Source organism: Portunus trituberculatus, chromosome 40, assembly GCF_017591435.1.
Source record: "Portunus trituberculatus isolate SZX2019 chromosome 40, ASM1759143v1, whole genome shotgun sequence".
NCBI classification, from domain to species: domain Eukaryota; kingdom Metazoa; phylum Arthropoda; class Malacostraca; order Decapoda; family Portunidae; genus Portunus; species Portunus trituberculatus.
Window position 1 is genome coordinate 25,501,344 of NC_059294.1, and position 22,191 is coordinate 25,523,534.

The following is a 22,191-nucleotide window of genomic DNA, read 5'->3' on the forward strand; positions in this document are numbered from 1 at the left end:
AGAGAGAGAGAGAGAGAGAGAGAGAGAGAGAGAGAGGAAATTGTGAAGCATCATGAGAGGGGTGAAGGTGTTAACCAAATCACCAGAACCATGCAACTGCCCCAGTCCAGTCTCCATCATTAAACAAGCCACTGATATGAAAAAAGCAGGTGAGACAGCTTCCACATCAATGGCCATGACACAAACAAGGAAGAGGTTGTAATAATGGAAGAAATGGAGCAACTGTTAAGGCTCTGGATAGATGGCAAGACCCGCTGCTGCATGTCTCTTTCTACCTCCATTGTGACAACGAAACCCCTCTCCATTTATGCAGATTTACAGGAGAAGAGCTTTGAGGTGGGGAGGGGGTAGTTTTCAATGCCAGTAAGGGCTTTTTTGACCGATTTAAAAGTCAAGCAGTCCTACACAACATTAGAATGAGTGGTGAGGCAACAAGTTCTGACGAACCTGCAGCTGTATCATTCAAGCGAACACTCAGCAACACAGTGAGGAGTGTGGCTACAGTGCCAAACAAGTCATCAACTCCTATGAAACAGGTCTATGCTGGAAGATGTCTTCAAGAACTTTTATTGCAAAGGTGGAGAAAGCAGCTCAGGATTTAGCGTATTAAAGGACCACTTAACTCTGATGCTAAGCGGTAATGCAACTGGAGATCTGAAGCTGAAATCTCTCCTTATTTACCACACACAAAAGCCAAGGGCAATTAAAGGTTACGAGAAAAAATATTGGGATGCTCTTTTTGGGGAGGCTAGAACGAATTAATGGCATTTCAACGCATGTTAATGGGAAATTTTTTTTTGAGATATGAGCTTTTTGAGATACAAGCTCCGTCACGGAATTAATTAAACTAATATCTTGAGGTAGCACTGTACAGTGGTACCTCAACATACGATTTTAATTCGTTCCGTGACGATCGTTGTATAACAAAAAAATCGTACATCAAATCAATCTTTTCCATAGAAATTAATGGAAATACAATTAATTCGTTCTTGTGATATGAATTTACCATCCCCCAAAAAAAAAAAAAAAAAAAAAAAAAAAAAAAACATGCTTTGAATACCAACCAAATATAGATTTACTATAAGATAAATACAATGTTTATTGTATGCATGATATAAATTAGCTATATTGCTCAAAATAACAACTTAACCCGCAAAACTCGGGACACATCGATAGACATTCATCACACAAGGCACTTTGATAGACATCTAGGCTTTTTATGGCTATATTTTGGCTATTTTCTTTCCATTTTCTTTGCTTGTGAGCTGGCAACACTCATCAGGAGTAAACATATGCTCTACGTCACTGTGTCACCAACGATAAATGGTAGGAGCGATCGACAGTGATTTCATTGTGTCTGATTCCACCACCTCTCCCTCTCCCGCGTGCCTTCTATACCTTGGGTCTCTCGCCATGTTATGGGGAGACAACTTTTGAATGAGAGTGGTATCAGAACAGGAGAGAGAGAGAGAGAGAGAGAGAGAGAGAGAGAGAGAGAGAGAGAGAGAGAGAGAGAGAGAGAGAGAGAGAGGATACAAGGGGCCTGTTTTCTCTCGCTCTAGCCACGGCCACTGAACCCGATCGGACACAAGGCCACGTAAACCGATGATACTACCTCATTCAACCTGTGATATTTTGGTAACCATGACATCTAGAGACTTCTGGTTTTTTGCATTGCAAAGAGGAAGAGTTGCTTGAGGGCAGAAAACCATTTGTACTCCCTCGTTTATTGAATTTCTAAGTGTAATCAGTATGTGAATACAGGCTATTTTGTGTGTTTCTCACCAAACTTTTACTTTTGGGACCTATGAGTCTTGAGTTCACAAAACTTAATAAAAAATACACACTGTCGAAGAGCACAGATGCATACAGTAAAACCTCGCTTGACGAACGTCTCTAAGGACGAACAATTCGCAAAACGACCAAAAAATTTGTCACTATATCGACCCAGGGGACAAACGATATTTCGGGGGACGAACGCAGTTAAACAGCTCGCCGGCAGGCGGCAACCGCTCACCCACGCTGATGCTGTCCTTCACTCTCAGTTGCAGTTGAGCGCTCGCTACGAACTGATGTGCGGCAGTTTGTTCGTCATTGCTAACTGTTCACAGTGCTTTTTTTTCCTGTTTTCCTCAAACCAATAACCTCCTTCCTCCCCATCCTCCTCTCCTTTATTCCATCATGCCATCAACGTCCAGTCTCTCAGGTAAATAACCTTTTTTTTTTTATTCATTTTATTATCATTTTGATAGCATTTAGGTAAGTAAAACAATTTAGGCTTTTTATAATTATTTCGTTCATGTCATGCATACATTAAAGGTCTATTTTGAATGGGTTTTATGGACAAAAGTATGATTTTTTTTTTTGGTCTGGAACGGATTAATGGTATTTCAATATTCTTATGGGAAAAATTTAATCAGGGGACGAACAAATCAGGTGACGAACAGGATTTAGGAACGAATTAAGGTCGTGAGCTGAGATTTTACTGTACATGCACAAAGGATGAACAACGATACACAACGCAGGCTGAATGTTCGGGTGGACGTGGGTAGCCGAGCGATCGCTGCACCACCTACTGATGGCTAATCGTAACTTAAAAATATCGTCGTATTTCAAGGCGTAAATTATATAAAATTTTTCGTCATATATAAAAAAATTGTATGTTAGGGCGACCGTATGTTGAACTACCACTGTATTTGGAGAATGTGTCTATTGTACTGTTCTCTAGAATACAATGAGGAGGCCTGTTTCAGTCCTTTTTGGAAAATATGAGTGCTTGTATGCATCTGTGTTATTTTATTTATTTTTTTATGCAAGACGGGAGACTGGCCAAGGGGAACAAAAATTGAAAAAAAAAGGACCACTGGATTGCAAGTTTCCTTAGAGTTATTAAGAATTATCCAAAAAGTAAAGGACACATGTCTTGATACCTCCCTCTTTAAAGAAGTCAAGTCATATGAAGATGGAAATACAGATGCAGACAGGTAGTTCCAGTGTTTACCAGAAGAATGTAAGAATAATTGTGTATTAGAGTTGGACAGAATAGGGATGAGAGGAAAAAGAAAGCATTGTGCAGTGAGGCTCCAGGAGGAGGGGAGGCATGCAGTTAGCAAGATCAGTAGAGCATACAGCAAGAAAATAGCGATAAAAGATAGCAAGAGATGCAACATTCTGGCAGTGAGAAAGAGGCTGAAGACAAGTCAGTCAGTGGAGGGAAGTTGATAAGACTAAAAGCTTTTGATTCTATCCTATCTAACAAAACTGTGTGAGTGGAACCCCTCTAAACTTCCTCACTCGGGGCAACGGTTTCCTAGCGGGTGGGCTTTGAAATAGGAGGTACCCTTAATAAGTATCCTCTTTAGCCCATAAATTCCCGTGAAAAGCCCACATGGTATAAAAAAAAAAAAAAAAAAAAAAAAAAAAATGTGGAGTACTCCATACAAGGACGGATAAGACCCTTGTACAGAGTTAGCAGTTGGAGGGGTGAGTAAAACTGGTGGAGATGCCTCAGAATGCCTAATTTCATAGAAGCTGTTTTAGCAAGAGATGAGATGTGAAGTTTCCAGTTTAGATTATTAGTAAAGGATAGATTGAGGATATTCAGTGTAGAAGATGGGGACAGCTGAGTGTCACTGAAGAAGAGAGGATAGTTGTCTGGAAGGTTGTGTCGAGTTGATAGATGGAGAAATTCAGTTTTTGAGGCATTGAACATACTAAGCTTTCTCTCCCCAAATCAGAAATCTTGGAAAGATCAGAAGTCAGGTGTTCTGTGGCATCCCTGTGTGATCTGTTGACTTCCTAAAGGGTTGGATGTCTCTGAGAAGACATGGAAAAGTGTAGGGTGGTATCATTAGCATAGGAGTGGATAGGGCAAGAAGTTTGGTTAAGATCATTATCAATGAATAATAGAAAAAAAGTGGGTGACAAGACAGAACCCTGAGGGACACCACTGTTAATAGATTTAGGAGAAGAACAGTGGCTGTCTTATACGGCTGTAGTAGAACAGTCATAAAGGAAACTTGAGATAAAGTAGCAGAGCGAAGCATAGAAACCATAGGAGGGCAGTTTGGAAATCAAAGCTTTATGCCAGACTCTATCACAAGCTTTTGATATCTAAAGCGACAGCAAAAGTTTCACCAAAATCTCTAAAAGAAGACCACCAAGACTCAGTAAGGAAAGCCAGATCAGCAGTAGAGTGACCTTGATGGAAGCCATACTGGCTTTTTTATTCCTTTTTTTTTTTTTTTTGTGTGTGTGTGTGTGTGTGTGTGTATTTACCTAATTGTATTTACCTAATTGTAACATACGGGAAAAGAGCTATGCTCGTGTTGTCCCGTCTCCATATCTATTAATGTCCAGCTTTTTCTTAAAATCATGAATATTCCTTGCGTTGACCACTTCCACGTCTAAACTATTCCATGCTTCCACCCTTCTATGAGGGAAGCTATATTTTTCACATCTCTCCTATAAGTGGCCATTTTAGTTTTTCCCATGCCCTCTCGACATTCTTCCATTCCACATACACAGATCTTCCCTATCCATTTTTCCATGCCAATCATCACTCTGTATATTGCTATCAGGTCTCCCCTTTCTCTTCTGTTTTCCAGGGTTGGAAGTTGCATTCTTTTCAGTCTGTCTTCATAAGTCAAATCTCTTAAGTCAGGCACCATTTTGTTGCAGCCCTCTGTACTTTCTCTAGTTTCCTTATGTGTTTCTTTAAGTTCGAGCCCACTGTATTGTTGCATATTCAAGCCTCGGTCTTATCATTGCAGTAATTATTTTCTTCATCATTTCTTCATCTAGATATACGAACGCCACTCTTATGTTCCTCAATAAGTTCAATACTTCTCCAATTATTTTGTTTATATGTCTCTCTGGCGATAGGTCATTGGTAATTGTCACCCCAAGGTCTTTTTCTTCATGACTGGTTTTATGTCTTCATTTCCTATCTTGTACATACTCCTGATTCTTCTTTCACTCTTGCCAAACTCTATTTTCTTGCATTTTGTCGTGTTGAACTCCATTTGCCATGTACAGCTCCATTTCCATATTCTGTCCAAGTCTTCCTGGAGTAGTTCGCAATCTTTGTCACATCTCACTTTTCGTAACAATTTTGCATCGCCTGCAAATAGGCTCACATAACTGGACACCCCATCCACCATGTCATTTATGTAGACTGCGAACATTACTGGTGCCAACACTGATCCCTGTGGAACTCCACTCTCCACCAATCCCCATTCTGATGGTCTGTCCTTAATTATTGTTCTCATTTCTCTTCCTACCAAAAGTCTTCCATCCATTTTAGTAAACTGCCATGCACTCCTCCTACCATTTCAAGTTTCCAGATCAGTCTCTGGTGTGGTACCTTATCAAAGGCCTTTTTAAATCCAGATATATTCCATCAGCCCAACCATCTCTTTCCTGTATTACATCTATCACCCTCGAATAGTAACATATCAGGTTTGTCGTGCATGAACGCCCTTTCCTAAAACCAAATTGACACTCACAAAGTATGTCATTTTCTCCAAGAAGTCTGTCCATCTATTCTTCACCACCCTCTCACACATCTTAGCTACCACACTTGTAAGTGACACTGGTCTATAGTTCAATGGGTCTCTCTTGTTACCTGATTTATAGATTGGGACAATGTTAGCTCTTTTCCAGTCTTGGGGCACTACGCCTTCCCTTAATGAGGCATCAATTACTTCACAAACTTTTTCTGCCAATTGCTCCTGCATTCTCTTAAAATCCATCCTGATACCCCATCAGGTCCCACAGCTTTTCTCACTTCTAAACTCCCCATCATGTTCTTGATCTCCTCCACAGTTACTTGAAACTCCTTCATAATCCCTTTCTGTTCCATTACCAGTGGTTTGTCAAAAGCAGTCTCCTTTGTGAATACCTTCCGAAAGCATCCATTCATAGCCTCTGCCATTTCCTGGGATCTTCACTGTATACTCCATTTACTTCTAAACTTTCAATACTTTTCTATTTTTGATGTTGTTGTTCACATGTCTGTAAAAAGCCTTGGTTGGTCTTTACATTTATCAATTATATCCTTTTCTTGTTTCTTTCTTTCTTCTCTTCTAATCAACACATATTCATTTCTTGCTCTTTTGTAACTTTCCCACTGCTTAATCCGTCTTTTCCTTCTCCACCTCTTCCATGCATCCTCTTTTCTTGTTCTAGCCTTTTCACATCTATCGTTAAACCAGTCCTGCTTTCCAACTTCTCTATGTTGTCTTATTGGTACAAATTTTTTCTCACCTTCTTTGTATATTTTTATAAATTCCTTCCACTTTTCATTTGCTCCCTTAGCACTCTTGAATTTCATCCAATTTGTCTCTTGAAAGAATTTCTTTAGGTTTCCAAAATCTGTCTTGGCATAATTCCATCTTCCCACTTTATATTCTTCATTTCTTCTAGATTTCTCTTCGTCTATCACCTTGTGATAGACGTGTGTGTGTGTGTGTGTGTGTGTGTAGGAGAAAGAGCCAGCCAAGGGCTGGTGTAGTGGATAAGGTGGTGAGCGTGGGATCGGGCAGACGTCCACACGTAGGTTCAAATCCCACCACGTACAGCCTTAAACACTTTGCCATTTGTCAAGTGGTTTAAAGTTACCTACATGTCACCATGATACCCACGTTCTAGGTGGTTACACCCAAGATGAGTTTCGGGGGTGATATGGGCCCTAATATGGGTACCACTATAAATAAAATTCCGTGCCACTAATGGGAGGAAACTGAACAGTGCTTCTTACACACTCTTCAAGTGAGCCTACAGGCGCTATAGGCCTTAATGTAAAAAACACTTGGGTGCTGGTTCTCTAGAAGAAAGAATGTGTTGGCCAAAATTAGAAAGCAAATGCCTTGATACATTCCTTTTAAAGAAAACAAGTCGTAGGAAGTCAGAAATACAGTAGTAGGCAGGGAGTTCCAGAGTTTATCAGTGAAAGGTATAAATGATTGACAGCACTGGTTAACTCTTGCATTAGAGATTTGGACAGTATAGGGAAGAAGAAAGCATGCAGTTAGCAAGATCAGTAGAACAATTAGCATGAAAATAGTGATAAAAGATAGAGATGCAACATTTTGGCAATGGGAAAGAGGCTGAAGACAGTCAGTCAGAGGAGGAGAGTTGATGAGACGAAAAGCTGCTTTTGATTCCACCCTATTTAATAAAACTGTGAGTGGAACCCCCAAACATGCAAAGAGTACTCCATACAGGGATGGATAAGGCACTTGTAGACAGTTAGCAGTTGGAGGGGCGAGAAAAACTGACAGACACGCCTCAGAACACCTAACTTCACAGAAACTATTTAAGCAAGAAATGAGATGTGAAGTTTCCAGTTAAGATTATGAATAAAGGACACACCAAGAATATTCAATGTGGAAGAGGGAGACAGTTGAGTGTCACTGAAGAAGAGGGGATAGTTGACTATAAGGTTGTGTTAAGAACATAAGAACATAAGAAAAGAGGGAAGCTGCAAGAGGCCGCCAGGCCTATACAAGGCAGTCCCAGTGTGCTTAATCTATCTAATTCCATCTATCTTCCCCATCCATGAATTTATCTAACCTTCTTTTAAAACTCCCTATTGACTCAGCCCTGACTACATGCCCACTGAGACCGTTCCACTCATCAACCACTCTGTTTGAAAACCAGTTTCTTCCCATTTCTTTCCTAAACCTGAATTTTTCAAGTTTAATCCCGTTATTTCTGGTTCTGTCCCCACTACTGATCCTAAGAACTACATTCATGTCCCCTCTGTTAAAACCCTTATACCACTTAAATACTGCTATCAGGTCTCCTCTTAACCTACGTCTCTCTAAGGAATGCAGATTAAGTTTTTTCAGTCTCTCTTCATAGGGAATATCCCTCATTCCCTGTATCTTTTTAGTCATCCTCCTTTGCACTGACTCCAACAGTGCTATATCCTTCCTAAAATGTGTGGACCAGAATTGTACCGCATAGTCAAGATGTGGCCTGACCAGCGCCAAGTATAATTTTAGTATTACTTCAGGACTCCTGCTTTTAACACTTCTAAAAATGAACCCTAATACTCTATTTACCTTATTTCTGGCCTCGATACATTGCTTCCTTGTACCGAGATCAGAGCTAACTATGATTCCTAGATCTTTCTCGTACTTGGAATTTCCTAGTGCCACGTTATCTATCGTGTACCTATTGCTTGAATTATCTCTACCTACGCTCAGTACCCTACATTTGTTAATATTGAACTGCATTAGGCATCTATCAGTCCATTCTTTCATCCTATCCAAGTCAGCCTGCAAAGCCTTGGCATCTGAATCAGACCTAATTACTCTACCTATCTTTGTGTTGTCCGCAAATTTACTGATATCATTATTAATTCCACTATCCAAGTCGTTGATATATATTAGAAATAATAATGGCTCTAAAACTGAGCCCTGTGGCACCCCACTAACACTTCCCCCCACTCAGAATTAGATCCATTAATTACTCTTTGTGTTGACTTCATAGATGGAGGAATTGAGTTTTTGAGGCATTGAAAACTACTAGATTTTCTCTGCCCCAGTCAGAAATCTTAGAAAGATCAGAAGTCAGGCTTTCTGTGGCGTCCCTGCATGATCTGTTGACTTCCTGAACGGTTTGTCGTCTCTGAAAGGATGTGGAAAGATGTGGTATCATCAACGTAGGAGTGGATAGGACAAGAAGTTTGGTTAAGGAGGTCATTAATGAATAATAAAGAGTGGGTGACAGGACAGAACTCTGAGGAACACCACTATTAATAGATTTAGGAGAACAGTGGGCGTCTACCACAGCAGCAACAGTACGGTCGGAAAAGAAACTTGAGATAAAGTAGCAGAGAAGGATAGAAACCATAGGAGGACAGTTTGGAAATCAAAGCTTTATGCCACACTATCAAAAACTTTTAATATGTCTAACGTGACAGCAAAAGTTTCACCAAAATCTCTTAAAGAGGATGACCAAGACTCAGTAAGGAAAGCCAGATCACCAGTAGAGCGACCTTGACAGAAGCCATACTGGCGATCAGATAGAAGATTGTCAAGTGACAGATGTTTAAGAATCTTCCTATTCAGGATAGATTAAAAACCTTTAGACAAGTAAGAGATTAAAGCTATAGGAAGGTAGTTTCAGGGGTTAGAACGGTCACTCTTTTTAGGAACAGGCTGAATGTAGGGAAACTTCCAGCAAGAAGGAAAGGTAGAAGTCAATAGACAAAGTTGAAAGAGTTTTGCCAAGCAAGGTACAAGCACGGAACCACAGTTTTTGAGAACAATAGGAGGGACCCCATCAGGACCATAAGCCTTCCGAGGGTTTAGGCCAGCGAGGGCATGAAAAACATTATGAAGAATTTAATTGTAGACATGAAATATTCAGAGGGAGGAGAGGGAGGGACATGCCCAGAAGCATCCAAGATGGAGTTGTTAGCTAAGATTTGAGAGAAGAGTTCAACTTTAAGAACAGAAGAGATAGCAGTGGTGCCATCAGAATGAAATAAAAGAGAGAAAGATGAAGAAGTAAAGTTATTGGAGATGTTTATGGCTAGATGCCAGAATTCTCGAGGGGAGTTTGAGTTTGAAAGATTTTGATATTTTCTATTTATGAAGGAATGTTTGGCAAGTTGAAGAACAGACTTTGCATAATTCCAAGCAGAGATATAAAGTGTATGAGATTCAGGAGATGGAGGGCTCAAGTACCTTTTGTGGGCAACCTCTCTATCATGTATAGCACAAGAACAGGCTGTGTTATCCATTTCCTTTCTATCTGCTGTTTTATATTGTAATTTCCTATTTCCTTACTCATAATCATATTTTCATTCCCATTTCCTCCCATTCCACTATTCATTATCCATTTTCCTTTTGTCTCTTGTGTTATTCCTATCTATCCTGTTTTATTTCCATTTCCTCCATTTATCATCCATTTTTTTTTCTATCTCCTGTTTTAATCCCCACTTCCTCCATTTATTATCTCTCTCTCTCTCTCTCTCTCTCTCTCTCTCTCTCTCTCTCTCTCTCTCCTTCTTGACCAATAGTGTGGCTTCACATATGTGGAGGAGCTGCTAAGGGGGGAGCCGGGAATCAAAGAGAGCGGGCGGGACGTTAAGAGGACTGTCCGGTGGCCATAGTATCGAAAAATCTGAAAAATATCAAAAATCCCCAAAACACCACCAAAGCATCCCAAACATATGGCAACATAGTGAAGGAGTATTTTGGGGAAATATGTTAAAATACGTGGGGTATTTAAACTTTAAAGGGCCCCTGCCACGCCCACCGCAGCCCGGGGCTTCCCCCCTCCCCACTCTCTGTACCATAAATGATGATAATAAGCACGGAAAGAGCCATGAAAAGTGGTTTCTTTGGTAAGGAAAGGTGGGCACTAGCAACTTAGTACTATGGCGTACTCAGGAACATACCCTCTCCCCTTCTATCTCAGTGTCCATGTGACTGCGATGGGAGGAGGATTTATTAAGTATCTCGCCCGTTATTTCACACCTTGCAAGCCACAATCCAGCCTATTTTACCTGCCTTTTTTGCCTTACAATGTTTAAACAAACGGTGCATGTGGAAATTACAAGTTGAACCAACCATGCATGGATGAGAGACACCCTTGCCTTCGAGCGACTAATAACGACAATCATTGTAGGGGCGGCCAGGTGCCATATGAGTCTTACAGAATATTTAAAAAATGCCTAAAAAATATATATGATGCACTTGGTGGTGTATGAGCACGAAATATCCAACCCAAATAAATGTACAGGGTCATAGAGGACAACAATGACATCTCTGGGGGTTTTTTGCCTTTTCTCAGTTTCCACTTTTTATCATTCAAATTGTATCTTCTCCCACATTTCTCAACAGATTTTCAATTTTGAGGTATCATTTTGAAGCTCAATGAAGCTGCTACATTTCTGTCTTTTAGAATTTGGAATTTTTTTTTTTTTAAGTGCTGCAATGTTGGAATTTTAAGTACCGCAATGTAATTTTATATATAAAAAAAAATTGAAATAAAAAAATTCATAATGGCCACCAAAATAAAAAAAATCAAAATTCTATGAGAGGAAAAGTTTTGTTATACTACATACTTCATATCTGTACTGGCAAAATTAAAATCTGTCCTCTGGTGACAAAGTTTATAGAAAAAAAAAAAGTTTTTTCAAAAAACTGATTTTTTTTATTTTTCATGCAGTTATTTATGGGTCGATTCGCTTGTAACTACTAAACTAACATCATGTAACAGCCATCTATCAGCGAAAAAAAAAATTACTTACGTAGTTACCTCTTTATTTTCAATTTTTCAAAAACCTCACCGGATGGTCCCCTTAAGAGAGTGCCAAGGTAAGGATACCAGGTAAGAATATTAGAATAGTGCCAACCCTGAAGATGTCTATATCTATGTACGACGTATTAAATGAAACACTAATAAAATAGGTTAGATTAGTAACTATCCTGAGGACAGGAGAGGGATGGAGGTGCAGTACACCAGCTAGGGAAGAGGGGGATTATGGTGAAAATCTGAAAAAAAGTAAATACTAGGCTTAGTCCTGAATAACCTTAGATAGGACATGCGCCACCTTCTGATAGGATTTCGCCTGAGTGCCAAACAGGTGATGCTTTATCATACTAATGACATATATAGTAACAGTATTGCAGGAAATAAATATTTGACGTTTGACACCAAAAATACTTGTTAGCATACGTGTAATAAGTGTTGGACAACGCTGAGCCAAAACCATGAACACGATACGGTATATTTGACCTAAAAGAGTAACCATTTCACTACAATCAATTAACTTATTAACACTTTACCATTTTGAGGCTGGTATAACAGGACGGCTCATTTCTGGGAACTTAGTGGTAGTGGTGTTAGGGCCGCGAATATCTAGAGATCCTTAAGAGGTGCAGGAGTGATTAGAGGAACAAACGTTTTGCAGCGGCTCAGCATCACAATGTGTTGACCATGCGCCGCCTCCTCCTCCTGCTGCTGCTGTCGCTTCCCTAATCCCGATCCCTGCACCGCGCTTGGCTTTGGCGCTGCTGGGTATTTACTACAGTTTTTTTTTTTTTTTTTTCAGGGGATGACATGAAAGAAGGAAAATAAAGTACACACACACACACACACACAATTTCGACTTTCATTTCTCACCCACACTGGCCAGCCCAATAAATATATACATTGATATATGTATATAACATATAGATAGTTACCTGGAAGAGGCCCCAGAGAATTTTTTTTCATTATTTTTCTACTTATAAATTTATGAAACAATAACTATTTTTTTCCATAACATACACACACACACACCCACACACACATCATAAAATGCTCAATAGAAAATGGAACAGTACCAGTAGAATGGAAAAGAGCTGAGGTGGTTCCCATAATATAAGAGCGGAAGGAAGGAAGAACCTTTAAATTACAGACCGGTATCACTAACTAGTGTAATATGCAAGATGTGTGAAAGAATAATAAAGAAACAATGGATCGAGCTCCTTGAAGACAACAAATTAATATCAAATAGCCAATTTGGTTTTAGAAAAAGACGGTCTTGTGTAACTAATTTATTGAGTTGCTATTCTAAAATAGTTGATAGAGTACAGAGAGAGAGAGGATGGGTTGACTGTATTTATTTGGATTTAAAAAGGCGTTTGACAAAGTGCCATATGCAAGATTACTATGGAAGTTAGAGGAGAAGGGTGGCTTAAAAGGAAGCACATTGAGATGGATAGAAAATTATTTGAGGGGGAGAGAAATAAGGACGGTAGTTAAAGATATGAAGTCCAAGTGGAGAGCAGTAGAAAGCGGAGTGCCACAGGGGTCAGTATTGGCACCAATACTTTTCCTCATTTATATTAACGACATGCCAGAAGGAGTGAACAGCTACATAAATCTGTTTGCAGATGATACGAAACTGTGCAGAGTTATAAAGCAAAAGGAGGATTGTGAAATACTGCAAGAAGACCTAAATAAGATCTGGGAATGGAGTAAGAAGTGGAAATGGAATTCAATGTGAACAAAAGCCATGTCATGGAAATGGGAAAGAGTGAAAGACGACCTGTGGGAATCTATAAGATGGGAGATGGAGTAGAACTGGAGAAAGTTAAAAAGGAAAAGGACTTAGGAGTGACGATGGAAGAAAACAATCAACCAGTAAGCCATATTGATAGAATTTTTAGAGAAACATATAATTTGCTAAGGAATATTGGAGTAGCATTTCACTACATGGACAAAGAAATGATGAAGAAATTGATAAGTACTATAATAAGACCCAGATTGGAATATGCAGGAGTAGTGTGGACCCCTCATAAAAAGAAACACATAAGGAAATTGGAGAGGCTACAAAAAATGGCTACAAGAATGGTTCCAGAATTTGAAGGGATGACATATGAGGAGAGACTAAAGGCTATGGATCTACCAACCCTGAAACAAAGAAGGGAGAGAAGAGACCTGATACAAGTTTATAAATTGATCAACGGAATGGACCAAGTGGATAATGAGAAACTGATTCTGAGAGAAGAATATGACATTCGAAGCACAAGATCGCATAGTAAAAAGCTGAGAAAAGGAGGATGTCTGAGAGATATTAAAAAATATAGTTTCCCGCAGAGATGTCTTGAAACGTGGAACAGTTTAAATGAAGAAGTAGTGTCTGCAACGAGTGTGCATACTTTTAAAGTAAGATTGGATAAGTGTAGATATGGAGACAGGGCCACACGAGCATAAAGCCCAGGCCCTGTAAAACTACAACTAGGTTACTACAACTAGGTAAATACACACACACACACACACACACACACACAGAAATGGAAATGGGTAAAAGTAATAGAAGACTATACGTGGGGATACAAAATGGGAGAAGAGATTATAATGAAAAGGAGTGAAAAGAAAAGTCTAGGAGTGACAATATAAGAAACCCTGACTCCAGGAAGACACATAAATGGGTAATCTGTTTCAACGTACAAGAATTACCAAATATCAGGATGGCGTTCAATTAAAATTACAAGGATGATGAAAAAGATCATAACCACTATGATAAGACCTAGACTAGATCAAATAAGCAGCATGCAGTGGTGTAGTCACCATACATGCAGGCTGAAGGACATCAGCTAGAAAACTAGGAGGAATTTAAAGAATATCCACAGGACTGCAGCTACGAAGGTGCCAGAAATAAAGATCTTCCCTTTGAAGAAAGACTGAAGAAAATGGAACTACCGTCTACCAACGTTGAAGGACAGACGGGCAAGAGCTCCAATAACCATATATAAGATAGTAAACCATATTGGAAAGATAAATAGACAATTAAGACTTAATAATCGGTATCACTGCTAGATAATGGAGACAGACGAGCAAGAGGATACTCCAAGATCATAAAAAATCGTGTTTGAGGAACATTAAAAAGTTTAGTTTCCACGTAGGACGGTGGGCATCTGTGGAACGGATCAAATAAAGAGATTGTAGCAGCAAAAAGTGTCCACAAATTTAAGGAAAAGTTGGATAAATGTAGATATGGAGACAGGTCACAGGTATAAATAAATAAATAAATAAATAAATAAATAATATATATATATATATATATATATATATATATATATATATATATATATATATATATATATATATATCAATGAACGAACGAAGTCAAAGGGCGAAGATCGGAAGAAAGGTGTGTTGTCTCCTCACAGACGCACATACAGTTGTTGGTGATTCTGCTGTTTCATCAGTTTTACAAATTATCGCCTCGCTGTGTCTTTCCTAAGCCAGATATCGGATAGGACACAAGGAAAGTAGACTTTCTTCTATCTTCCTGGGCATACACAATGTCTGAACGTAAAGTATTAAACAAGTATTACCCTCCGGACTTCGATCCTTCTAAAATACCCAGGGCTAGATGCCCAAGGAATCGACAGTTCACTGTAAGACTCATGGTGCCTTGTAACATCAAGTGCTACACCTGTGGGGAATACATTGCTAAGGGGAAAAAATTTAATGCACGTAAGGAAGATGTTGAAAACATGACCTACCTTGGAGTGAGGATCTATCGTTTCTACATAAAGTGTCCAGGATGTCTTGCTGAGATATCCTTCAGGACTGATCCAGAGAGTACAGACTACATCATTGAGGCAGGTGCTCACCGTAACTTCCAGGCCCTGAAACTTGCAGAGGAGCAGGCAGCGAGGGAAGAGCGCGAGGCTAAGGAAGAAATTGAATCCAACCCAATGTTGTTATTGGAGAACAGAACCCGTCAGTCTCAGTATGAAATGGAGGTTTTAGAGTCTTTAGAGGACCTGCGAGAAATGAATGATCGTCATGCTGGAATTGATCCTGGCAAGATTGCTGAAAGGTTTGAGACAGAACGGAAAATTTCACAGGATCAACTTGATGAACTTGAGAGATTGGCTGCACTGAAAGCTCTTGGATATGAAATGGTTGAAGGTGAGATGGTAAAGAGAGTTGCTCCTGAACAACTTGATGAAAGCCCTGTCAAGAAGAAATCAAAGACAGATCAGGAAATAAGGCCAGATAGCCGTGGAATGAGTAGTGACCAGAAAAGTGCATCAAATATGAAATCTCGTCTAGCGGGCATCATAAAAGCAAAACCACGATTACCGAACTCAGAATTGAAAGATGCAAAATCTGAATCAAAATCAGACTTAAAAGTCGTGAAGCCTCAAGAATCAGATAAGATTGACATGCAACCTGGTACAGCAAGCAGTGTGCACAGTGTAGTAGAAGACAAGACGTCACAGGCAGCAGTGCCAGTTTCAAATGGATTGTCATTCATAGGTGCATATTCAGACTCAGAATCAGATGATAGTTCATAACTCACATTGCATTGCATGTTCTGCATACAAAGCTGCATAATGTGAACATGTGCAAGTCCATTAAAGATTTCATACACTGTGTTAAACTTGTGAAAAGTAAAGACTACCACTGTACTTTAATTAAATGTGAAGTGTTTATTTATGATTGAAGCAAAGTTCTTGGATGAAATTAATAATAAGCACCAATTCCCAAGTTGAAAACTGTCTCTAATTATGATTTTATTAGCAAGTAGCAACAATGTAATGTAGAAAGAAATGTTGATAATGGATTTGCAACAGATGTTGCTTTATTTTTCTTCAGATTCACTGAGAATTTAGCACCAACAAAAGAATGCCAAATAATATGAAATTTTTTTATAGAAGCTAATATGTGAAGATGTGCTTGTAAAAGTAAGTGTGTGAGTAAATATCAGCTGTTCAGCATGTATAATATGATAAAACAATATACGTGAAGAACTTACAGAATATTTCTATAATTTACATTGTAATTACACTAATTATTGAAATTTTAGATTTACTTGTATTGTGTATGTTCTTATAGACTTCAAATATTCTCATAATGTGTAAACTCATACTTCAAATGGAGTTCTGTGTAATTAGCTTGAAAGAAATGTTTTTGGTACAGAAATGATGACTAACCTTTATGTAAATCAAGTTGGTATAAGAATTAATATTGAAAAATTTTCATTGGTTGTATTCATCCTTATTTTATATCTCATTAGCATATCACTTTACCTACATAGAGTGATGTATACATGCTACTAGTATGATTCATTTATGACTTTGAGAGTTATTGTTGGATTGTTCTCTGGCTTGAATATTATGGTTTGACCATTTAATTTTGTTAAATTTATTATTTCTTTTTATTTCAACATCTCACTAGTTTACTTGATACCATTACTAAACTGTACTTTGTCAATATTATATGAAAGAAGAATTAACTTTAACTTTTTATTTACATCACACATAGTAATAATAATCATATAAAATGTGCTTATTTATTATTATTATTATTATTATTATTATTATTATTATTATTTTCATTATTATTATTAATATGAAAGGATGGATGTAAGGTTGAATGGAGAACAGCTGGAGGTGATGGATTGTCTCAGTTATTGATATCAACAATTGCAGCAGCAGACAGAAGAGTTGAGACAGACAAAAAGGCAATGTGAAGGAAGCAAGAAAAGTACTTGGTGAAGTGAAAAAAAATCTTTAAACACAGGAGAGAGAGAGAGAGAGAAATGGTGAGTGTAATGTAAACAAGGTGGTTTGAGGATTGCGTGTGTAATAACTTAGAGGGACACAATAAGGAATTAGAAACTAGGAAGAACTGGTATTTTGTAAAGCTGGCTCACTGGGTAGATCAGTGTGTACAAAGATGGTATGGGAATGTGGAGATAATGGAGAACAGAAAAAAAATTATGAGGTTGGATGTGCACAGTGAAAGGCTAAGAAGGACCAACTCAGGGATGTATAAACTGTGTGAAGAGAGTATTGAATATAAGATGAATAAGTGCATTGTGCCTGAAAGTGACATTGGTGAGTTTCATTACCCACTTCTGGAGGGGGCCATTGGTTTATGGACCCATTTAGGGTACAGGGCACTACATAGGAAGTATCTTGTATCTGCTGTGATCAATGGATTGGAGTAGATGTGAGATACAGAATTGTTGATGCCTGCTGTAGAAGCATGTAGCCAGCTAGGTTATGTTTAAGCTTCTATGGTATGATATGATGATCCACAAAAGTATCTCTCTCCATCACCAGTAGTAGTACTACTACTACTACTACTACTACTACTACTACTACTACTACTACTACTACTCTTTAATTATTCACCGATTTACCTTTTTTTTTCTTTTAATCTTTCTAATTGTTTAATTTGGCTAATATCCACAGCAATGGAAAGTAATTTAGGCAAGACATTTAATTTAGAAAATGATTTACAGAGGATGAGATGGCCCATAGTTCATCCCTTTTATTAAGATGCAGAAATTATAGTAGTGATCTTCCAATCTGGCTAGAGAGTTGGATCATATTGTCTCCTGCTATGGACAATTATGTCTTTCCCAATCAAGTTCATATCTATTTACTCAAATACTGATTCCATCACAATGTATGAATGGAATTTATTGTATACTTTTTTTTCTTTCCTCTGTACACATAAATGAATACAAATCTTCGTCTTTCCATCTCACTTCCTCCAAATATCACCTTCTATTTGTCAATAAACTTCATGTAATTTTCATTATATGATTTCCAGAATGGAGTATAATGTAACCCTTACTAAAATTTCCATACTTAAAGATTTCAATGTAAAGCTTTGGAGATCTTTCATTGAATAACATGAGGAATAACTTTGTTATTCTACTTCACCTACAGTAATTTGTGTATTACTAACCACTTCAGAAGTATACATGGCACTATTGACCTTTTTTTTTATGTGAGAGAAGAAATCTGGCCAAGGGCAACATGAAAAATTAAATAAAAAAAGCCTACTTAGTTGTCAGTTGTCTTGTAGGTCCAAGGGAGTTAGTCAAAAGAAAGAGATAAATATGAATATTGTGAAACCTCCCTCTTAAATGAAGTCAAGTCATAGCAAATTGGAAATACAGAATCAGGCAGGGAGTTCCAGAGTTTACCAGAGAAAGGTATGAATGATTGTGAGTACTGGTTAACTCTCTCATTAGAGAGTGGAACAGAATAGGAAGAAGAAAGCCTTGTGCAGTGAAGCTGCAGGAGGAAGGGAGGCATACAGTTAACAAGATCAGAAGAGCAGTTAGCATGAAAATAGCGATAGAAGATAGCAAGAGATGCAACATTACGGCTGTGAGAAAGAGATTGAAGACCAGGTGTGGGCAAACTATGGCCTGTGGGCCTCATGCGGCCCTCTAAAGGAATTCATGTGGCCCGACAAATGTTAGTAAATTTGAAAGAAAGTTAATAAACAACGCCAGATAATATCATGAGCATTTAATTTTCTTCCCACAGGTGTGCATGTGCATGGAGAGTGGCTTTTTTTTAAAACCTTTTATTTTGTATTTTAAATATTAATAATTTGGGTTTGATATAGTATGCAGCCCAATAAGAGTGTAATTTTTTTTTCTTTTTTAATGTAGCCGCTCTGAAAAGTTTGCCAAGTTTGTTGTAATTTTTTTCCTCTTGTATGAACTCTTCCTTTTTCCATAGATACCACTTCTTTAGTCTCATATCTAGAACCCTCCAGTAGAAAATCTTTTTCTTGATCTCTATCCTTTTCTCGTTTTTTTTTCCTTAGCGTCATTTCTTAGCACTTTCTCTTTTTTCCTCTCCTCTAGGTTCATATCCCTTTTTATCCAAATATCTTTATGTTCATTCTCACTTTCATTGGTCTCCTACCCCTCTCACTAAATCTTCCCAACCTAATCACTTCCTCCACCTCCTGGTCCAGCTCCTGTGTGCTGTCCTGGACCTGTTTGATAATAGTTTTGGCCAATTCTCTCTCATGAACTTATTTGAATTTTTTTTCCTTCATCTCAAAAAATCACAAAACATTTCCTGTTATCCACTGTATCATGCACCACTCTTCTTTCTCCTTAATTACTTGTATCACAGCATCTTTTGTTTTTTCCTGAATTTGCCTCTTTACTATCTCCGAAAATAAAAATTTTTACTCTTCTTGTTCTTGTTTCCATGCATTTCATAATTCCTTCAGCTTGTTTTCACCCAATCCACCTTCTGCCCTGTCCTCAATCCCAACCCTTACTTTTCCTGTAAGCTCCTTAAGGAGTTTTCATAGTCTTGACATGTATCCTTTAGTACATCATTTTATTTCTTTACCTCCTGTAACTTCTCCTTTAATTCGTGATTGATTACATTGACCTTCTCACATTCAACTAATCTCAATCTCAGCTCTGTGTTTTCCGTTGTCAGTTCTACTTGTTCATTAAACTCAACGTTACTTCCTTCAAGTACCTTAACTCTCTTTCTACATTGATCAACCTCCTCATATTAATTCTTTTGTCACTAAATCCTGAAAATTCCTTATCCATATCATCCTCAGTCAATCTCCTGAGTCCTACAAGTGTTTCAATAAATATTGGATTTTCACTCGGTGGTATTTGTTTTTATTGTGTCACACGTCTGGCTGCACGATTCAGTTCTGTTTCTATCTCCATTTTTTCCGTCTGTATGATCCAAAAACTTAATTATTATGGAGACAGGAGAACCCTATGGCCCCCCCTACCCCCTTGTACATACGTCTAGGTCAGGCTCCAACTTCTGTTGTAGCTTCTTCCTTGGAAGCCGTTCAGCACGTCCTCTCTGTGTGGTGTTGGCAGTGTGTGTGTGTGTATTTACCTAGTTGTAGTTTTACAGGGCCTGGGCATTACGCTCTTGTGGCCCCGTCTCCATATCTACATTTATCCAACTTTTCTTTAAAGCTATGCACACTCCTTGCTGATACTAATTCTTTACTCAGACTATTCCATGCCGCTATACTTCTGTGTGGAAAGTGTAATTTTTTCACGTCCTTGAAGTATCTTGTATGTGTGTGTATTTACTTACTGTCCGTTCATCTAAAGAACCCAGGCCGAAACTGCTAGTTCGGTTGGCAGCCCTGTCCACCCCCGCCGCCACTAAACCTTCCCGACACTTAAATTTTCTTCAAGTACATTTATTTTTCTTCAAGCTATAAACTTGTATATCTATTGAGTTAAGTGAAGAAAAATAAATGTACTTGAAGAAAATTTAAGTGAAAAGGTTTAGTGGCTGGGCAGGGCTGCCATCCGAACTAGCAGTTTTGGCCTGGATTCTTTGGATGAACGGACTATAGTTGTATTTACCTAGTTGTAGCTTTACAGGGCCTGGGCTTTACAATTGTGTGGCCCCGTCTCCATATCTACACTTATCCAATTTTTCTTTTAAGCTATGCACACTCTTTGCTGACACCACTTCCTCACTCAGACTGTTCCAAGTCTCAACACATCTTTGCGGGAAACTATATTTTTTAACGTCTTTCAGACATCTTCCCTTCCTCAGTTTCTTACTATGCGATCTTGTGCTTTTAATGTCATATTCTACTCTCAGAATTAGTTTCTCATTATCCACTTGATCCATTTTCGTTAATCAATTTATAAACTTGTATCAGATCCCCTCTCTCCCTTCTCTGTTCCAGGGTTGGTAGATCCATAGCCTTTAGTCTCTCCTCATATGTCATCCCTTCAAATTCTGGAACCATTCTTGTAGCCAGTTTTTGTAGTCTCACCAATTTCCTTATGCGTTTCTTTTTATGGGGGATCCACACAACTCCTGCATATTCCAATCTGGGTCTTATTCTAGTACTTATCAATTTCTTCATCATTTCTTTATCCATGTAGTGAAATGCTAATCCAATATTCCTTAGCATATTATATGTCTCTCTGAAAATTCTATCAATATGGCTTACCGGTTGATTGTTTTCTTCCATCGTCACTCCCAAGTCCTTTTCCTTTTTTACTTTTTTTAGTTCTACTCCATCTCCCATCTTATAGATTCCCACTGGTCGTCTTTCACTCTTTCCTATTTCCATTTTTTTTTTTTTTTTTTTACGTAGGGAAGAGGGCCAGCCAAGGGCAAAAAAAAAAGAAAGTTAGAAAAAAGCCCACTTGAGTGCTGGCTCTCCAAAAAGTACAAAAAGTGCCAAAACCGTCTGCCAGAATTAGGGGAGCAAATGCCTCGATACCTCCCTCTTAAAAGAAGACAAGTTGTAGGAATTTGGAAATACAGACGCAGGGAGGGAGTTCCAGAGTTTACCAGTGAAAGGGATGAATGATTGAGCGTACTGGTTAACTCTTGCATTAGAGAGTTGGACAGAATAGGGATGAGAGGAAGAAGAAAGCCTTGTGCAGTGTGGCTGCAGGAGGAGGGGAGGCATGCAGTTAGCAAGATCAGTAGAACAGTTACCATGAAAATAGCGATAAAATATAGAAAGGGATGCAACATTTCGGCGGTGAGAAAGAGACTGAAGACAGTTAGTCAGAGGAGGGAGTTGATGAGACGAAGAGCTTTGATTCCACCCTATCAAGCAAAGCTGTGTGACTGGAACCCCCAAACATGCGAAGAGTACTCCATACAGGGACGGATAAGGCCCTTATACAGAGTAAGCAGTTGGAGGGCGAGAAAAACTGGCGGAGACGCCTCAGAACACCTAACTTCATAGAAGCTGTTTTAGCAAGAGATGAGATGTGAAGTTTCCAGTTAAGATTATGAGCAAAGGACAGACCGAGGATATTCATTGTGGAAGAGGGAGACAGTTGAGTGTCATTGAAGAAGAGGGGATAGTTGTCTGGAAGGTTGTGTCGAGTTGATAGATGGAGGAATTGAGTTTTTGAGGCATTGAAAA

The 22,191-nt window shown here is 38.6% G+C and overlaps 2 protein-coding genes across 3 annotated transcripts in view; one reads left to right on the plus strand and one right to left on the minus strand.

Annotated features, from left to right (window-relative positions):
• LOC123516276 overlaps nucleotides 1-12,004 on the minus strand; it is a 49,844-nt gene extending 37,840 nt beyond the window's left edge. For both annotated transcript variants that reach the window (XM_045275533.1, XM_045275534.1), the window contains exon 1: nucleotides 11,811-12,004. In XM_045275533.1, coding sequence (XP_045131468.1) covers nucleotides 11,811-11,813 — 3 coding nt within the window. In that variant the 5' untranslated portion in view covers nucleotides 11,814-12,004. The remainder of the gene's footprint in view (nucleotides 1-11,810) is intronic.
• A 2,650-nt stretch (nucleotides 12,005-14,654) lies between these two features.
• LOC123516278 (splicing factor YJU2-like) lies at nucleotides 14,655-16,765 on the plus strand. The gene has a single exon (XM_045275535.1). It carries the CDS (start codon nucleotides 14,820-14,822, stop codon nucleotides 15,822-15,824), a length of 1,005 nt encoding a protein of 334 aa, XP_045131470.1. The 5' UTR covers nucleotides 14,655-14,819; the 3' UTR covers nucleotides 15,825-16,765.
• The last annotated feature ends 5,426 nt before the right edge of the window (nucleotides 16,766-22,191 follow it).

What these genes read in the sequence shown, in the direction of transcription:
- LOC123516278 (XM_045275535.1), top strand. Translation starts at nt 14,820, where the DNA reads ATGTCTGAACGTAAAGTATTAAACAAGTATTACCCTCCGGACTTCGAT.